Here is a 19,430-nt window from a genome sequence, read left to right as displayed (position 1 = left end):
GCAGGGACATCTTTCACTACCCGAGGGTGCTCCAAAACCTGTCCAGCCTGGCCTTGGACACTCCCAGGGATCCAGGGGCAGGGATCCCAGGGATCCCACAGCCTCTCTGGGCACCCTGTGCCAGGGCCTCCCCATTCTCACAGGGAGGAAATTCCTCCTGATATCCCATCTAACCCTGCCCTTCTTTACCTTATGGCCATGGCTACATTAAATAAAAAGAACATGACAATACTATAATCCTTGAGGATTGGGATGTGTGAGAGAGCCGTGTATTAGTGACTGTTGCATTACATTTTATACAGTATCTAAAATGCAAGTAATAAGAGTTGTGTATATTGTGGGTTCAAATTCTTGCAATCGAAGCAGAATTTCTTAAGTTCACCAAAGGCTGCTTTGGGGTCAGGGTGGCAGCTTTGCTGCTCATGGATAATCATGGATTAGCTGATGTCATAATGTGTGTGCTGATATATAATGATTGGCAGTTGTATTCCACTGTGGATTGCCCCCTAAATGTATGGATTGTCAGTGCTTTCCCACTGACACAGCAAAGTATTCTGAGAAACCTGAAGCACGCTATTGTCTCCAGAAGTCCTTGGAAAACTGGCAGTAGAGCCATTCCCCTCATTTGCTATTGCCTGCTGGAGGCTGACCACTGCGTGTGTGAGGAGCTGATAGTGACCATTCCTATGTTTATACTTATTGGTAATTCAAGAATATCTTGATTATTCCAATGACACAAGTACGGGTGAGATATCCATTCATATTTTATGCAGCAGGGATGAATGTGAGAAGGGCAACACAAATCACTTAACTTTTAAAAAAATATAGAAAGTATGTTTTCCATCTAATAGATGATTTTCTCTGTTTGTAAAAGGTGTAAAGATATTAACAGACTTGTTGATGCCAAGTGTTTTTTTGTGTTTCATGCTGTTCCATGAGGGCTCAGCAGCTGATTGTTTAGGGGAGGGAAGGAAAGAGGGAGGTGCTGTGTTTGGAGGAGGATGTGCCAGCTCTGAACTGTTACTTAAGCAATTTCTTAAAAAAAAAAAAAATCTAAACCTAAATAAAGCTGATAGCAAAATTAATTGGAAAACCTGTTCTGCTCCTCCTGGAGATCTCAGTTGTGTTCAGCTGTCACCCGAAGCTGCCCGTGTGTGTCAGAGCTTGGCAGGGGCTGTTTGAGAGCCCCTGGGAAGGGCCCAGCGCCCCTGGCCCGAGCGGGGCGGCTGCTCCGGGGCTGTGCGAACGGGGCTGGGATCGCCCCGCACGGGAGCAGCAGCTTCACTCCGTGCTGCTCTGCGTGTAGTTGTCTGCCGAAGCTGAGGGTCACTTCACCACCACCTCAGGCGAAATCAGTGCTTTCACTAAATAATTAGTGACCAAAACCAGCTTTATTCAACTTTTTAATAAACTCTGGCACTGATCTGACTTTTGGAGACTGTCATTAACTTGCTTATTACTTGGCAATTGATACATCACGGAAGTAGAAGCCTGCCTGAATCCTCAGGCTGATTTGTCCTTCAAAAGATCCTGTTTTAAATAATTTCACAGGGCTCTGAATTCCACTGGCTAGGATTAAAAATTTGATGGTGTGGTCAAAGCCAGCTTGGCTTACGGCAGATGAATTGAAGATGCTTTCAGGTTATCTGCGTGTTAATTCTGATTTGTGTGGTATTTGTGCTGTCTCACATTACTACTTGAATAGTCTTTCAGCTTCTGAGTGGGAGCTGTCTTTGACAGAAAAAAATATGTCAAATGTAAGGGAAGTAAATGAACCCAATCTTTCCGGTGATAATTTAAACCAATAAACCAAGCAGCATGTAAGTCAAGTAATCTGTTTTACTAATCAAACCTTTTAAGTCCTTTTCCATCTTGCTAATGTTCCCCTGGGTTATCTGTGTACAGTTGCCATTTAGGAATTCACTCCTTTTGCAGTGGATGATGAATGCATAAATAGCAGTTCTCCTGCTGCTCAGCTGCTTTTCCATTCAAAGAATGTAAAGTGAGGTACTTCAGGCCACTGTGCAAATTCATTTGCTTATCTTGCTGGTTCTGCCCTGCAGTTCCATACCCACAAGGGTGTTTGAAGCATTCCGTTTTGTTCCTACTCCTTTTCCCTTTTTGAAGTTGACTTTCAGTAGAGAGGGAGAAAGATCCTGATACTAAATCTGCCGGCTCAGTCACACCCATGAATTTTAGTGAACCCACTGCACTTGGTTGTAGTGAAAAACCCCTCTGTTTCCCACCTAAACTTTCTGTGAAATATTAGTTGCTCTTTAATTGGAAGAGCAAACCTGGTGTGTTTACTGGGCCTTTTCACACTGGCATGATCTGGTCCCTTAAAGAGCCTGAGGTTTTGTCTTCCAGGGCACCTCTTGCTCCATTCTTGGTGATGGGAGAGACTGGGAGATGGAGAAGAGGGGTTTTGGTGCAGTTCTGTTCAGATCTCCATTAGGGACATTAAGCTTTTCCAGTACAAAATAGTAAATGCTTGACAGAAAGCCCCAGGAACAAACCTGAGCCAAATCTATATCCAAACCAGGAAGCTTTTCCTGACTAGCCATGCTTTCAAGGGAGCACGAGGAAAAGTCCTTTCAGCCTGAGCAGTTCATGGACATATTGTTGAAACGTATTTGCTTTGTGATTTGCAAACTTAATTTTCCCCTCCACTGCTTGTAGTTCTTTATCCACGTGCTCTGTCTGAGGCTGTTGGTGTCTGAAAGGAGTTGGTGGCAATCTGGAGGTGGCCGAGGTCGCAGCTGTCTCTCATTGTCCCCGCAGTAGACGTGGCAGAAGGCAGTCTTTGACTGAGGGGCAGGATGGGCAGCTGGAGGTGGAATGTCCTCATCTGCTGCTTGGAGACTCGTTGGTTTGTCCCAGAGCCCTTGGCTGGCAGTGGAAGGGCTGGGACAGCCTGTGGGCCAGACCACGGAGCTGCGTCACCAGCACGTGCTATGAAAGCCAGGGTGCCAGGAGAAGCCCAGTGTCACAGTCAGTGTCACAGCCCAGTGTCACAGCCCAGTGTCACTCTCAGCCCAATGTCACAGCCTGGTGTCACAGCCCAGTGTCACTCACAGCTCAGTGTCAAAGCCAGGCAACACATAGGCATGTGTAAGGACTGTCACTATTTGGTTTGGCACACCATGGTGCAGATCACTGCAACAACTCCAAAGGAAGCCCTAACGATGCAGAAACACGAGTCATTTGCATGTTTTGCATTTTTATTTTTGCCTGGTTTATGTGGCCTGTATTTGTATAAATAAGGCACCTAGTTTTATTTTATATGTAACGTTACCAGAGCATGGAACTGTTCTTTTGGTGTGCTGGCAGATGGGGCTCTGGATCTTAATGCTGCAAGATGCTTCTTGGGTTTTCTGAGCCCTGTCCCAAACAATGCTGCATTCAGGGGCTCCAGTAGCATCCACAGATCAGCACTGGCCACGAGCTTAACAAATCAGAATATTCCTTCCCAGCAGAACAATGAAGCAGCTGAACATCAGCAGCTCCCAGCCAGCTGACTGCTAAAGGAGTCTCCAGGCATTTCCAGTGAAAACCTGAGGAATCCTGGGACTGTACCTTGGCACTTGGGCTTGTGGAGTGAGAAGAGGTGTAGTTATCACAAGGTTCTGTTAATTGAACAACACTCCAAAGGCTCAAGGGACAGCAGGAGGAGAGGGGGCTGAATCTGTCCAGGGCTTCATGCAGGGCCCTTCCCACCACCCAAATCCATTCCTCCTTCTCCTGCCCACCATGGCTTGTCCCTTCCTTTCTCCACAGCTTGGTCCTTCCCGCACCTGAATACCTGTCAGGGTTTCCCCTTCATCCCTTCTAAACCAGATAGTTTAAAAGCAAACACTCCTTCCCCAGTTCAGCCAGAGTGTGGACAGAATTGGGAAAGTATCACACTAGGTGACACTTTGGCTTAGAAAATAAGGTAGCAAATCATCAATGCGAGGGCTGATACCATTTCAGGTGATGCTATTTGTGAGTGGTTGTTGTTTCCTGAGTTACTGGAGAGTTGGGAGCAAGGAACAGGGGCTCAGTCATGGGCCTTGTTTTTCTGCATGTTTCTGGACCTTTCTGCTGGGTTGAAGGATTTTATAGCCCTTCCAGCATCCCTCACAAGAAGGTTATTTAGAACCATCAGCTTGCCTGGACACCACTGGGACAAAGCCACAGCTGCAGAATTCACACCCCACTGAACCAAGGTGAGGAAATGAGGAACAATCTTCCTCATGGTGCAAATCTATCCATCCACAGGCAATGCCCTGGTATTTGCACTTTTGTCCACTAAAATGCCTGAAGGCAGCAAATCCTTTAACACAGGAGTGTACAATCCAATGTGCAAAGCTGAATTCCCAAAACTGAAGGCTGGGATAATCATGATGTGGCAGCTTACAGTTAATATGGACATGAGATTTGGAAAGAGGAGGTGAATGAAGGTCAAATGTCCTTTTTAAGTAACTGAGTGCTGTAACATCAGAGTGCAAGGAACGTAATGGATCAGGAAGTCAGTTGTTGGTCAGTGCAGGGAAGCAAAGTCTTCTAAATACATACATAAAACAAACTCAGCCATATCCAGCAGGGCTCCCTGGTCCTTGCAGCTGCCTCTGAACTGCTCTGCAGTTTTCCCTCTCCAGCCTTATTGGCCAGGGTCCTCCATTCCCATATTCCCTTTGTATAGGCCTGTGTGGTGTTCTGTTTAATATTTTCTTCCAGCTGCCTGGCAGGATGATTCTCATCTTCCCAGGTATTTACAGGTGATCACTTCCACCTTTTCCTCCTCCTCCGTAGTTCCATGACAGACTCAGTGCTCCAGCTGGCTCAGGGTGTGATGGGAGCAGAGAGGAGAACCTACCTGACTGCTGAGCTTTCATTTGCTTTTTATTGTCCCTTTAGAGGCTATGTGGTTATGTGCTTTTACTTGGCGGATTAAAAGTTAGAGACTGTGGGCAGATGCCAGCCTCTTGTTTGCTGCTATCCCAAGCCTGTTCTGCTGTTTCCTGGTTAGGTCTGGGATCCCAGGATAATGCTCCCTCGGGACTGCACTCAAGGCACTGTCCTGTCCACAGCACAGTGTAGTTGCTGCAGTCAGATTTTACCATGTCCCAGGCTGATTTTCACATGGAAACTGGGAGTGTTTTACTGCTGCACACACAGGGAGCAAACTACTTCCCTCTACCTGTGCTGGCAGCGACTTCCTCCTGTGTGTTGGAATAAACATTGTGTGGAGGCTTTTCAAAGAACTTCCCTTTAACTCCTTATCTATCTCAGATCTGCTTGTGCCTTCTGCTTGTGCCTTCTGCTGTGCTCCAGAGCTGGAAAAGGAGTGTGCAGTGCTCCCCTGCTGCAGAGAGAGCTCGGCCGCTCTGACGCAAATAGAAATGAGAGTTCAGTGACTCCTGTGTTTAGTGGTTTGGCATTTTTTCAGTGCAAGGTTCGTGCTTTACATTTAAGGAGAGGGATTTTGATATTATTCGTGTTCCTACATCTCCCAGTTTTAGACTTTATTCAGTGTTCATTAGAGCTGGTTTAGCATCCATCTCCCATTTTCCTTCCCCTGACCTTACCCAGTGGGTTTGCAGAGCTGGAGGATGACTCAAGGGTCAGCTGGGTTGGAGCTGAATCAGCCCCATGAAATTACAGACAATTTGCTTAAGCCTTGGTTTGTTGAGGAAGATGTGGCAGTGGTCACTGTAGTTTGCTAATTTTATTTAGAAAAAAAGTGGCATAATTACAAAGAACTCTTTTAACCTAATTTCCAAGCTGGCTGGAAGCTGTAGATGAACGGAGTATTCCTCACCCTGCCCTGTCTGCTCCCTCCATACAGGAAAGGAGTGGTGCAGAACGTGCTCCAAATGGCATTTCCTATTTTGTTCAACTGGCAGCATCTGAATACCGAGTCCATGCAGGCCAGCTGCAGGCAAAAATCTCACCTGCACTGGACATGAATTTAATTGCAGTTTTCCTGGCCCTCGGGGTGGATCAGAACCTTGTAGGCATGCATATTTTGAATATTGTAGACATGCATATTCATGATCAGGACAGACTTGGATAATTTTCCTGGTGCAGGGAGCTTATACTGACTGGACAGTTTTTTGGTCTGTTTTTCCAAGAGCAGCAGGACTATTTTAGCCATAGTTCTGCCAATGAAAATCCTGTTTATCTGACTGCTCTTGTGGAAGGCTGATTCCCTGTGAGACAGTTTATGAACAATTTACTGAAAGGCTTGAAGTCCTGCTTGACAGCTGAATTTACTTTGAGATTTACATAAAATAAAATCTTTAAGCAGCACTGAACTCTCAGTAGAGAGACCTGGTATCACCTAGAAAAGGCCCAAGTACCTGAGGCACAGAGTGAACTTTGTTTTAGAAAAGTCACTCACTTCCCAAAGGACAAGGAGAATGGGGTTGTTCCCTTGGGCGAGTGCAGGCTACTAATTCTTGCACTTCCAAACCAGGTAAATATGACTTCACTGCCAGAAGTCTGCTTACATTCCCTTCCTTCTGATCACATCCTAAAGGCCCATCCTTGGCTGTCCATGAACATCTCCTCATGAACACAAGTTTTAATTAAATGTCTCCACGTGGGTTTGCAAAGAGAACGGACTCTCAAAGCCTGCAGTCATGGACTTCTAATGTATATGACTTTTAATGTATATGTATATGATTTTTAATGTTAATATTTATTGGAAAAAAAAATAACTGAGGCTTGTTACCCCATTTAGGAAAGGAACCCAAACCACGTGGGATGTTTACAACAGGAAAAGGAATTGTCCCTTCTCCACATAGTAGAGGTGTGCAGCTCCTGGATCATTCTTCCCATGAACAGAGGAGGAAGGAAAAGCTGTGTGCCCATACTCAGTATTTCACTTTGTGCTTTGGAGTTCAGAAGTAAGCTGGAAATAGAGAATAGTTTGAAACCACCAGTTTTGATTATCTTCAGTGGGACTGGATTTGCTGCTGACTAGCACAGCTGAGGGAGCTGTAGCACTCAGGATTCTGTCCTGAATTATTTGCTTTTCTTTAACATTTCCTCTCCTTTAAGGCACTGCTGCACAGCCAAACTGAAAGGCCATCTCAGCGGGTGTCTGTGCTGTGACTGACCGAGCAGGGTCTGTCCTGGGGCACCTGTGGAGCATCACGAAGGGCTGAGCCCAAGGAGCTTCAGGGAGCACCTGCTAAGGGGTAAAGCTCTGGTGTACCTGTAAAGCAGAATGGGCTGCCAGTCTGTGAGCAGTGCTGAGAATGGAGCAGTTCAGGACCAGAGAAGGGCTTTTTCCAGTAGAATATTATCCAGAATGCCAATACCTGCACTTCAGCTCTCCTAAAGGAACAGCAAACCAGTGACCTGCCCTGTTTCTCCAGCAGATGCTCTGTCCCTGGGTTGTTGGACAGATGGTCATGGGGTGGCAAAGTGCGTTGTGAGGAGCCGTTTGCCCGGTGCTCAGGGCTGGCAGTGCTCCCCCAAGGGCTCTTTGGCTTCTGGAGCAGAGGACTTGCATGTCAATGATTAATTAGGAATTCCCTGTCTGATGTGAGGCCTCCAGCTTGGTGAGGAGTCCCTGTGCAGCGGTCCCATCCTGCAGATGTTGTTTGGGAGTGTGGGTTCCAAGTCTTGCCAACTAACTTTTCTTTATTTGTACTGAGTGCATTTGAAGTTGCATCATTTCCTCGGTAAGAACAGTTTTATTTTTGACTGGAGTGTTTGTCAGGTGGAGGAAATCCTAAATGTGAGTGCTCTCTGGTGGTGGAGATTCCTGCTTCAGTGTTCCCATTTCTGCAGTGCATTTTCCAGGAGCAACTGCATGTGAATATACCTTGTCTAGACTTAAAGATCCCTTTTTTCCAACTCCTTTCCCTAAAAATAAAAACGACAAAACAAAGTGAAAGTGTATTTCTTGCCTTAGTGGACTTCTATCCTAGAGAAGAATTTCTCTCCCTTAAAATTACTTCTATTCTGTGACTCACTGGTTTTTATTTTCTCATTATCAATTGATGTTTTAATGAGGTAATAAAAACTTCTCATGAAAGAGCTGATGTTCCTCCTCAAAATAACCCACATGGATTAAATACTGTGAATTGCTTTTTGGCTGCTGAGCTGCTGGAGAGAGGGGACTGAGGGGAGACTCACTGGGGCTGCAGCTCCTCCCCAGGGGGCAACTCCAATCTCTGCTCCCTGTGACAAGGACAGGATCCAGGGAATGTCTGGAGCTGTGTCAGGGGATTTGGGATGGAGATCAGGGAAAGGTTCTTCCCCCAGAGGTGCTGGCACTGCCCAGGCTCCCCAGGGAATGGTCCCAGCCCCGAGGCTGCCAGAGCTCCAGGAGCGTTTGGACAGCGCTGCCAAGGGTGCCCAGGGTGGGATTTTGGGGTGTCTGTGCAGGGCCAGGGGTGGGACTGGATGAGCCTTGGGGATACCTTCCCACTCAGGATATTCCAGGATTCTATGACACTGATACAGAAATTATTCAAATGGAACTATTGCAGGGAAATGTTTTGTTGCAGTACAAGCTGATGTGACTTCCATGAGATACAAAACAAGGTTTGACCCTGGGGGTGTCGGCCCAGGACTGGATCCTGGGGTTCCTTTTATTAAGGAACTTTTTTTTTTCTTTTTATCAAGGAACTGCAATGTTGTTGCTTTGAGTAATGAAACCCTAGTTCTGTGTGTTACACCTCAGCACTAAAATGCCTGTGCTGGCTGTGAAAAGCAACAAATGGATTCGTGGTCTTGCTTCGTGACCTTGGCCTGCAGAGGAATCAGGTTTAACAGCTCAAAGCTCCCCCTTTGCACTGCCCTCGTGGGTTGTTTTCTTAAGCTTTTCTGAGCTCTCCATAGGCAAGGCAAACCCGGCTCTCCCACCGGAGCCGTGCAGCCAGGAAAAGAGGCCCTGCTGTTCTTGGCCTGCTGCTGTGCTGAGCCGTGCTCAGGGATGAAAAGAGGCTTTATCAGCAACGAGGGGCAAGGAGCTGGAGCTCCTGGTGGGAACATCTGAGCACCGCTCTGCAATTTTAACTCTGGTGCTAGGAGAGACAGAGAAGTGAACTGAGATGTAAGTGGAGGCGTCACTTGTTCATAAAGTCTGTATCCCCAAAGCCAGGCTGGAGAGGTGCCTGTTTGTCAAGCCTGGAGACAGATCCTTCTTCCCCCTCATCTCCATCTGCCTTTTGCCACAGAGCTGAAGACACAACTCATCAGAGCCCAGTACAACCTTTTGGAACTTGGCTTGGAGGCCCAGTGTGGGATCTGCTGTCTGAGCTGAGCTGTGGGGAAGTGGCAGGCAGGATGCGAGCCTGCTGCCTGTGCCAGCATCCCAGCTGGAACCCCTCCGGAGCGGGGCTCTGCAGGGACAGGCTGCAGTGCCAGATCTGGAGGTTCTGCTTAGAGGCAGAGGGTGCTGGCACTGCCCAGGCTCCCCAGGGAATGGTCCTGGCCCTGAGGCTGCCAGAGCTCCAGGACACCACTCACAGGGATGGGATTGCTCCCAGGGCTGGGATTTGTTGGGATGTCTGGGCAGGCCAGGGGTGGGACTGGATGATCCTTGGGGGTCCCTTCCCACTCAGGACATTCCCTGATTCTATGATTCACTCAGGGACGCTGAACTCTCATGGGAGGAAACTTAAACTGGGCTCTGGCAATGCAAGTTTACATAATTCATTACTTGAGGAAGAGGTCAGAGTATTGGGTGCTGTGATGGTGGCTTGGCACGACACTGCAGCAGGAGTGGCCTTTCTTTCTTTATTTCTCCTCAGCTAAAACAACCCCCCTCACCTTCTCTGTGGCCATGAACCCTCCAGTTGCTCGTGGGGCTTAAAACCTGATCCACAGTCTGCTGAATCTTTATTTTCAGCATCAGCAGTGGCTTGAGCAGCAGTTCTGTGCTGCTGGGCAGGGACTTGGGAGAGCAGGCTCAGTGTTCTCCATTGGGTAACTCACCTTTTTCAGGTGTCCATCTCCAGGAGGTGAATGATTCTGCTCATTGTGATGTCCTTGTGGTTTCCATTACATATTGATGTCCCGGTGTGACTTGATCTCCTTAATACCAGCAGTGTTGTGTGGGTTTGGTTTTTCAAGCTCTCCTCCATGTATGCAGAGTTCCTCATGGGCTCCCAGTCTGGTATCCGATCCCTTTGCACTTCTACCTGTTCAGGATCTTCCAAAAAAATTAAAATTAGGGGTGTTGGTATTGCTAATTATGTTGACTTTATCTTTTCTAAAACATTACTGGTACCTTTCAAACATTATATAGCTCAAAAATGTAAAATATCTTCACATTTTAAGCTTGTTATTATTTTGGGAAATGCATATCGGGACACCTTCAGTTAAAAGGGATGTAGGAACAAGAGGATGTTTTGCAATTCTCTGTCTTCCCAGTGCAGTGTTCCAGAAGGAAGCTGGAGTGGGAGGCACCAGCACCTCTAGAAAGTGGAATGCTGGTTGCTGGATGATATTTCTTGAGTTTTATTACACCTGCTAAAAACTGACTCTGCCAAGATGCTGCCGAAAATTCTCAAATGAACAATAGAAAATGTCAGGGCTGTCACCACATGGGGGTGGTAATAAATTTCAGTAAAGTAATTCTGGAATTTGTGCCGGAGTCCATCAGGATTCGAGGCTCCCAGGCTCTGTGGAGGGGTTCTGGTGCCATCTAATGTCCCGAGGTTTAAATACAGCTGCAGACAGGGATTGGCGCTGGAAATCCAGGGTTTGTCTGTTGATCCCGAAACCTGTTGTCCTTTCTCCACCTAAGAAACAAATGTTGTTTGTAAACTCAGCTATTAATCTGGAATTATTCTGAGTTCTCCTCATAAGTAACTTTCAATAAAATGGGAGTTTGTTTGGAAACATCTTCTAACTTAAGCTTTTTTTTTTTAACTAACATCAAGTTATTTTCTGTCTTGTTTGCAGAAAGAATTGAAGAATCAGGATGGGGATAGAAATGGTGTCGTTTAGGGTTGTTTGCACAGTCTAAGAAATTTTTCTTCTCTGGTGTAACAGCAGTGATGATACCAAAGTGCCTTCCAGCAAAGAAGGCTCATTGCTAGAGCTGAGAGGCTGCAATTCCCTTCTGGGCTTCTGTCTTTGTTTACTTTCAGGTGTAATTAGACCTCTCAGTGAGGGCTTCAGAACTTCTGCTCCTCTGGCCTGAGCTGGGCCATGGACAATTACAGAATATGAAAAAATAATTTGCCTGTAAATCTCCTTTATGGAGCAGATTAAATTTGCTCCTCACACTCATGTTCACTTATAGTCAGTTGTAGAAACTGTAAATTCCACATCATGTATCTGGAAGTGATGCAGAGATAGAAATGTCCTTTGTAGGTGGTGGAACTCCAAGTCAGCCCTGGGTTGTTGTCCTTGTAGCCTCGGGTGTCTGCTGCTGTGCCTTCCCTGCTCGGGGAGTGTCCAGAGCCAGGGTTTTATTGTCGTGTTTCCATAGGGTGGTGGATGGAAGAGTTCACCCGATGGCAGCCACCTGTCCCGAACCTCTGCGTTTGGCTGATTCCTCATTTTTGTCTCCTCTGGGCAGCTTCGAGAAGGGCCGGATTTACACCTTTATCGGGGAGGTGGTTGTTTCCATGAATCCTTACAAGAACCTGAACATCTACGGGCGGGACACGATCGAGCAGTACAAGGGCAGGGAGCTCTACGAGAGGCCTCCCCACCTCTTTGCCATCGCTGACGCTGCTTACAAAGCCATGAAGAGACGATCCAAAGACACCTGCATTGTCATCTCAGGTAGGCTGGGAGGGCTACCCATGCATGGTGATGAGCATCTGATCTGTGTGAAATTCCAGGCGGAAGGAGAATAATGGTTTGGCTAATGACAGCGTTTTATAAAAGAAACTTCATTAAGCTTAAAGCTGCTCATTTGCATTTGAATCCGTGTGTGGAGATCAGCACAATTATTTCTTATCTCATTCAAGAGCTGGTGCCAGCCAGGAGCTGGATCTGTGCCAGCAGAGGGATAATGTGAGCAGGAGCCCTGTGTCTGCTCCGGAGAGTGAGCTGGGATCAGCGGAGCTGGGGTCAGCAGAGCTGGGCTTGTCTCTCCTCGGGACCTGCTGATCTTTGTCGCTGCCTTTTCTGGCCACTGTTTGTTCCCTGCTCCATTGGAAAGGCCGTGGCTCCAGCAGTAGGAGCAGAGCTGGTACCAGAGTGATCCCTGGCTGGATCCTGGCACTTGGTTTCCTTGATGTCCCCGTGCTCAGGCAGCTCTGAAAGGAGAGAGCCCCGGGCTGGGGTGCTGAACAGTGGCCCCTTGTGCTGCTGCAGGCCAGGCTTTCTCCTCTAACAATATTCCTTTGATCCTCTGTGTGCCAGCCCTTTTCCCGACCTGTGGAATCTCACAGCACAATTGCTCAAAGTCAGCCCAGCAGCAGCAGCAGCCAGGCAGGGTTATGGCTGTGTTTAGAAAACGTCCCAAGTGCACACAAAGAGTGCTTTAAAAAGAAAAAACCAAACCGCCCAGGCACTGTTGGGGTAGAATTGAGGTCTTCTGTCCAGTGATTTGTTTTGCTTTTTTTCATCTGTTTGGTCACCGTGGTGTTTCTGCCCCCAGGTGAAAGCGGGGCTGGGAAAACTGAGGCCAGTAAATACATAATGCAGTACATAGCAGCCATCACCAACCCCGGGCAGAGGGCTGAGGTGGAGAGGTAAGGCCTGGGCTGGAAAAGAAGGGAAATTCTCCTGCTTGTAGATCTCTTTCTGTGGGCTGTGTAGCACTACATTATCACATGGTCTCTTGTACATGCTGATTTATACTTAACTTTTTCAGGTACTGCTTTTACTCTGGGAATTTTGCAGTATTAATTGCTGAAATCACATTTAAAAGTTTATTTTGAAAGTTCAAGCTTTCAAAATCAAAACAGCATCTAGAAATACCATCCAGCCAATGTCAACCATCTAATGGCAGGACTCAATGATCTTAGAGGTTGTTGCCAACTGAAATGATTCTAAATCACTTTTCCTGGGGCAAATTGCCTGAAATTTGGGTGGGCTAGAACACCATGTGGAGTGCAAGGAGTGTATTCGGTGACCTTCCAGGCTCACATGATTCTGAATTGCAAAATGTCCCTCTCTGTCCTGGAGTAAAAGCTTTGGAGCAAAAAATGTGGCTTTCTGCAGAAGCAGACTTAAACCTACCCCGAATGAACTTTTGAAAATGACTTGAAAAAGAGTTCAGAAAATTGGTTTCAGAATTCAAATGTGTACAGAAGCTGAATTTCTGGTGCTGATTTCAGGGTGGGGGTCTGGTCTTTGAACCAAAGAGCATTTGCTTCCTCTGAGGAGCTTTGCTGACAGCTCCCAGCTGATTTCCCATGGGATTGCTGATGTCATCCACACCTGCCCAAATCTGCCATCAAAGAGCATCACTGCTGTCATTGAATTCTTCTGGAGAAATGGCTGTGAAAAAAAAAATCCCATGGTGTGAGTGCTGAACCCATTTCCATCCCTCCATCCCTGCTGCAGAGTGAAGAACATCCTGCTGAAATCCAACTGTGTGTTGGAGGCCTTTGGCAATGCCAAAACAAACCGCAACGACAATTCCAGCCGGTTTGGAAAGTACATGGACATCAACTTTGATTTCAAGGGAGACCCCATAGGTGGGCACATCAATAATTACCTGCTCGAAAAGGTAAGGCACTCTCCCTTCCAGGGTTACAGCCTTTGCTGGAGTTACTTTTGCAATCTGGGCTTTGTCAGTAGAAGGTTTTCCATTCAAACGTGTACAGCAGGTGAGGTATGAGGGCACAGAAAATAAATCCAGGGCTTAAGTTTTCCTCAGGAGTAAGGAAAGCCACTGCAGTGCTGGCAGTGCCCTGTTCCTGGAGCACCACGACTTCCAGAGCTCAGCAGCAACAGGGCTGTGTTACCCAAAGGATTTTGTGTGTGTGGGTGTGTGAAGTTTAATCCCAGTTTTCCTTTTGGATACAATTTACCCTCTGCACAGCTCCTGCTTTGTAATTCCTGCACTGAGCTCTCCCTGGAGAAGGAGATCTTCAGGGCTGTAGGGAACAAGAGTGCTTGGGAAGTGTTATTTTGGAATAATGCCACAGCCTTGGGTGAGCTGTTAGCAGTGTTGTTTTTATATATTCCAAGTGATCCTGAGCATAATTATTTTTCTCATGTCATTAAGTGGTGTCTGAAAACATTGCAATATGCAAAACTGGAGAGCTCAGGCGTGAGCCGTTAACAGTTCTTGCTGTGTGAGACACGTCTGGCTTTGATTATGTGTTTGACCACATCTGCCAACACCCTTTTTGTTTGTGTTTCTTTTTTACTTCTCCCCTTATTTCCCTGAAGTCTATTTTCAGAATAAACACTTTATTTTAAAAAACAAAACAACAAACCCAAACATTTAACTTGGGTTACTTTGATGTAAGAAGAGGGCTGGGACTACAGCTGCAGTGACTTAAATCCTGATAATTTATTTATCCTGATTGTTTCTTTCATATCCTTAACTTCTCCCAAGTTAAATTTGTTTCCATTTGAAAGCAGTGGAGGCTCTGGCCCAAATACAAGCAGTAACAGACAGTGGCTTTGCAGTGTGAACACATCAAATAATGGAATATCCTGGGTTGGAAGAGACCCACCAGGATCACCCAGTCCCACCCCTGGCCCTGCACAGACCCTCCAAAATCCCACCCTGTGCATCCCTGGGAGTGGTGTCCAAACCCTCCTGGAGCTCTGGCAGCCTTGGGGCCAGGGCCATGCCCTGGGGAGCCTGGGCAGTGCCAGCACCTCTGAGGGAAGAACCTTTCCCTGAGATCCAACCTGACCCTCCCCAACACTGCTTTGTTCCTCATCACTCTTCATAGTTCAAATTTGTAGCATAAAATAAGGACACGTTGCTTGTTGACTCAATGTCTGCTGCTTTTAACCCTTTTTTGTGCTGTTTTCCTCTGGTCTGGAATGAGGATTCTGGAATGGAGCTATGGCTCCCTAAAACAAGGCCCTTGTGTCAGAGCAGAGCATTCCCTTGTGCAGCTGGCTGCTGGGGGTGTAGGAGTGGTGACCACCAGGCCCTGAGCTTTTGTCTGTAGTCACAGAGTCCTGGTTTTCATTTCCAGTGATTAAATAATTCTAAAACTAAAATGATGGTTTTTATTTGACTCTTCCATGAAAGCAACCCTGTGGTTCCCACATGGGATTCCTGGGTGGAAGTAGGACATTGCAGCTGTTACACAAGCTGGTGCTTTTGGCTGCAGATCTCGAGCTCCAGGGTCACATGTGTGTGATGGTGTTCCCAAGAGCCTGAGTGTGAGGTGGGATGGACTTGGGGTGTCCTGGTGATGTGGGTGTCTGAGGGGACACTAACACCCAGCTCTGTGCTTTGTTCCCCCAGTCCCGTGTGATCGTGCAGCAGCCTGGAGAACGAAGCTTCCACTCCTTCTACCAGGTTTGTGTTCCTTTGCTGAGCAGTGGCTTGTCCCCAGTTTCCCAGATACTTTGAGCAGAGCACTCAGGGTTTTCGCCCTCTCATGTGTTTTGCAGAGGGTTCCCTTTTGCAGCATCTTGGGTGATCTTGGGTTCTTCAGTTCTCCGCAGGGGCCTGGGCTGGGAGGGAGCCTGGGAAGATGGATTGTTTTCTATCCTCCAGTCCCATATTAACACATTTCTAAACTTAAAAGGAGGCTGACTAAACAAATATGGTAGGACATTGGACTTTGACTTACTGTTTTATGTGCAGTAAGCCTAATCCCTCTATTTTCTCTTGAGGCCTTTAGTCCATATGGAAGTAATTTGGTTTTTTGGATGTTCTTTAATGTCTTCCGCATTGTGTGTTGGTTCCCTGTGTGTCCTTTAGTGGGATATGGTCAGCCTATTAGTATAACCTTGATTCTGCACTGAGGGAAGGGGAGGTTTGTTTATTTTTTTCCCACTTTTTCAGTACTCCATTGTGGCACGTTAGCACTTTTCTCACGGATGTGTCATTTCCAGAAGGAAAAGTCTCTGTGTGGGCAATGTGCTTGCCAAGGCACAGCTGTGGCATGGCACAGCTGTGAACAGGTCTGGGAGGGGTTCAGGCTGGTTTTTATACAGTTGTGACTCGAAAGGACAGATTTGTGGTGGTGCTGCACCAGTGCAGGCCCTGTATCTTGCACATTTTACTTCAGATATTGCAGCAGTAATTCATATTTTCATGATTTTGCTTGTCAAGTAGATGAATAAGAGACAGAAAGAAGAAGGAGTTTATATTTTTCATTCACCCTTTCTTAAAACTCTCTTCATGCAGCTCCTGCAGGGAGGTTCTGAGCAGCTCCTGCGTTCTCTGCACCTCCAGAAGGATGCCTCAGCCTACAGCTACATCTGCCCTGGGGCACAGCTCAAGGTGAGGCCTCTGCGGGACCCAGGGACAGCTTAGCATTGGAAGTGCTGCTGGAAGTGCTCAAAGCACTGCTGAGCTAGCAGAAGTTGAGATCAGTGGGGATGAATAGGGAAAGGTGACACTGGTGTGCTGTTTGCAATGAAGTTTCTGGTGCTACAAGATAAAGCACGAGTGTACTTAGAATCATAGAAAAGATATACCTCTATTCTTCTTAAAATATACAAATATACCTGTGCATGCTGCACCTGCTTATAAACAGCATGATTAAAATGATACATAAATCATTATAAAATCATCATATAATCATTATTATTATTATATAATAATATAATATTATTATATAAATCATTATAAAATTATTTATTAATAAATGTGGGTGTGGATATTTGACCCATTACCAGTGGCAGACATTCCATGCTCCATAATGGGTACTTCAAACTGCCTTCTTGAGCAAAAAGCCAGAAGGACTCATTTTTTTGCAGCAAGATCTTTGAGTTACTGAAGCACTGAGTCTTCATGTCTGACTTGTCCTCAAGGGGGGGAACTCTGAGCAGGAAAGAAGGGAACAAACCCTTTAGACAAGAACCTGAACATTTCAGATACATCTGGAGCTGTCCCTAGTGTTGTCCCTTCGAAGCAGGGTCCAGACCAAAGGCTCCCTGATTTCCTAGGTGTTTTGTGAGATGCACTTTGCTACAGAAACCCAGAGACCTTCTCCCATGCCAGATGATTCTCTTTAAAAATGTGTATGCTAATCTTGAGAGAAGTGGAGAACAGAGATTTCCTGCTGGTGCTCTGCAGCCTCTGCTCAGAGGGTCTGTGAGTGCAAATTGTCCCCATTCTTCTGGGATTTTTAATGAACTCTTTCTCAGCAAATTCCACTGGGAAATATATTGTGCTGTGGTGGATTTCTGGGTCTCCTGCTGCCACAATACGTGTGTGCAATGCAGGGTTCAGTGTCCGAGCATGCAAGAGGGCATTGGAATAAGCTGGGAAACCTCATGACAATGTCTTGCCTCTGAGAAACATCAAAGTGCATCTTGTTTTCCATGGGCTTGTGAAATCCTTGCTTCCTCACAGCTGACTTCCATTAAATCCCCCATCCCAAACTTCTGTCTCCCCTCAGTGTTCCATCAATGACGGGGCCGAGTTCAAGGCAGTTGCTGATGCCATGAAGGTGATTGGCTTCAAGCAGGAGGAGATTCAGACTGTCTACAAAATCGTGGCAGCCATTCTGCACCTGGTAAGCTCCCTGCCCATGGGTCTCCATCCCTGAACCCATCCCTGGGCTGTTCCTCATCAGGAGGGCTTGTACTGCCAGCAGCTCTGATTTTCCTGCTGCAGAAGCCCTTGGAAGCTCTGGTAGCTGGGAAGGTGTCCAGTTCACAGCTCCAGTGGTGAGAAAAAGTCCTTGCTGGAACAGGGCACTGCAATGATGATCACATGTATTCCTGTATGTTCCAGATCCCAAACCAGGCGTACCACTAAGTACTGGGAGCTGTTGTATGTTCTGAAAAAGGAACTGTTGGGGTTTGGCAGTGAGGGGATAGGGAGCTTCTGTCCCTTTATGCCCTCACACTCACCTTCACCACAGTGATCCTGCTTCACTTCATGGTGAAGGTTGAGCACAGGAAACACAGGAGTCCTCTTAATTCCTTGTGTTCTGAGACTGAGGAGATCCTTCCTTCTCGTGGATCCTTCTGGGAGACACACAGAGCCTCCTCCCCTGCACAGTGTCCCTGTAGCTCAGCTCTCGTGTTTCCTGAGGAAAGAGGCAGGCAGGAGAAGGGTGGCAAAGAGCAGCTTTATTCCAGTTCCTTCTCCTCTTGGGATGACAGTGCCGGGAAGGAAGGGAGGCAGAGCAGAGTAGGGCAGGCAGGCTGGGGAACAGCCCTCTGCTGTGGATCACCAAGGGCTGTCACTGCTTAATCCTGGCACAGAAGGTACCCAGGAGCAGAGAGCTGTGGTGGTGGGGTATTGCCAGTCCAGTCCCACCGACACTGACCTCTCAGCTTCCCCACGCCATACCCATTCCCTCTGTGGCAGGAGCACTGCCAGGGGAATTGCAGCTTGTGGTTTCATGGCAAGCTGCAGTGAAGACAAATGCTACATCCAGTATTTGCAGACATGGTGCAATTCCCTATCCCTGGACTCTGAATCTTGGGATGGTGTTTGATTAAATTTCGGGAAGTGTTTGATGTAGTTTGTCCCAAAAGCTGAGCTGAACACTGAACAGGAATGCTTTGCTTTGAGAAAGCCCTTGCTGCTCCCACTGACATTGGAGGTTTGAGGGTGTGGATGTACAAGATCCACCTGCCAGTGTGGCGGGAGATTTCCAGCCTGGAATAGCAGGTGGAAAATGGATAAATGGATGGAGTTAGGGTGTGCTGATCCCAGTTAGTAAAGGGCAGATGGAGAAATGCTGCTGATTGCAGGGGAACCTGAAGTTCTATGTGGATGGAGACACACCCATCATCGAGAACAGCAAGGTGGTGTCGGTCATCGCTGACCTCCTGTCCACCAAGGCCGAGCTGGTGGAGAAGGCGCTGCTGTTCCGGACAGTGGCCACGGGCAGGGACGTCATCGACAAACAGCACACGGAGCAGGAGGCCACCTACGGCAGGGACGCCTTTGCAAAGGTGAGTGCAGTCCCCTTCCTCTGCACAGGTGTGTGACACTCACCCAGACACACCTCTGCTGCCTTTGCCCGTGGGTTGAGGTGTGCAGCAAGGAACGGTGGTGCCCAAGGGGGGCATTGCTGCCAGAACTGCACATTTTTCAGTGCTCAGTCCCAGGAAGATTCCTGGGTGGGTCAATAAGCGCAGGGCTTGCTGTACATCCTGCAGATTTCTCTCTGAACCTTGGTGCTCCTGAGTTCTGTAGGAGTCTGTGGCACCTCCCCATCCCTGCCCTTCCAGCAGGGATCCAGCTCCCACAGACAGCAGTGCCAGCACACCGAGGAGGGGACAGGCTGCAGGCTGGGCTGGCATACAGGGAGGAATTTGCTGTGAAATAGGATCCTCAACTTCATTTTGCAGTTAAATTCAAGGAGTAGAGAGTGGAACTGTAATACCTAGAATTCATGTTGCAAATA

The 19,430-nt window shown here is 47.3% G+C and overlaps 1 protein-coding gene across 7 annotated transcripts in view; it reads left to right on the top strand.

Annotated features, from left to right (window-relative positions):
* The window catches only part of MYO1D (myosin ID), a 157,944-nt gene that overhangs the window by 24,834 nt on the left and 113,680 nt on the right, over positions 1-19,430 (top strand). For all 7 annotated transcript variants that reach the window (XR_011005782.1, XR_011005783.1, XM_068212158.1 and 4 more), the window contains exons 2-8: positions 11,534-11,742; positions 12,566-12,659; positions 13,477-13,642; positions 15,353-15,406; positions 16,244-16,339; positions 17,463-17,579; positions 18,772-18,975. Coding sequence is in view for 5 of the 7 variants with exons in the window: in XM_068212158.1 (XP_068068259.1) it covers positions 11,534-11,742; positions 12,566-12,659; positions 13,477-13,642; positions 15,353-15,406; positions 16,244-16,339; positions 17,463-17,579; positions 18,772-18,975 (940 nt within the window). In the remaining 2 variants the exon portion in view is untranslated. The remainder of the gene's footprint in view (positions 1-11,533; positions 11,743-12,565; positions 12,660-13,476; positions 13,643-15,352; positions 15,407-16,243; positions 16,340-17,462; positions 17,580-18,771; positions 18,976-19,430) is intronic.

This window comes from Anomalospiza imberbis, chromosome 22 (genome assembly GCF_031753505.1).
Source record: "Anomalospiza imberbis isolate Cuckoo-Finch-1a 21T00152 chromosome 22, ASM3175350v1, whole genome shotgun sequence".
In the NCBI taxonomy this organism is placed as follows: domain Eukaryota; kingdom Metazoa; phylum Chordata; class Aves; order Passeriformes; family Viduidae; genus Anomalospiza; species Anomalospiza imberbis.
This window is presented reverse-complemented; position numbering and strand designations above follow the sequence as displayed.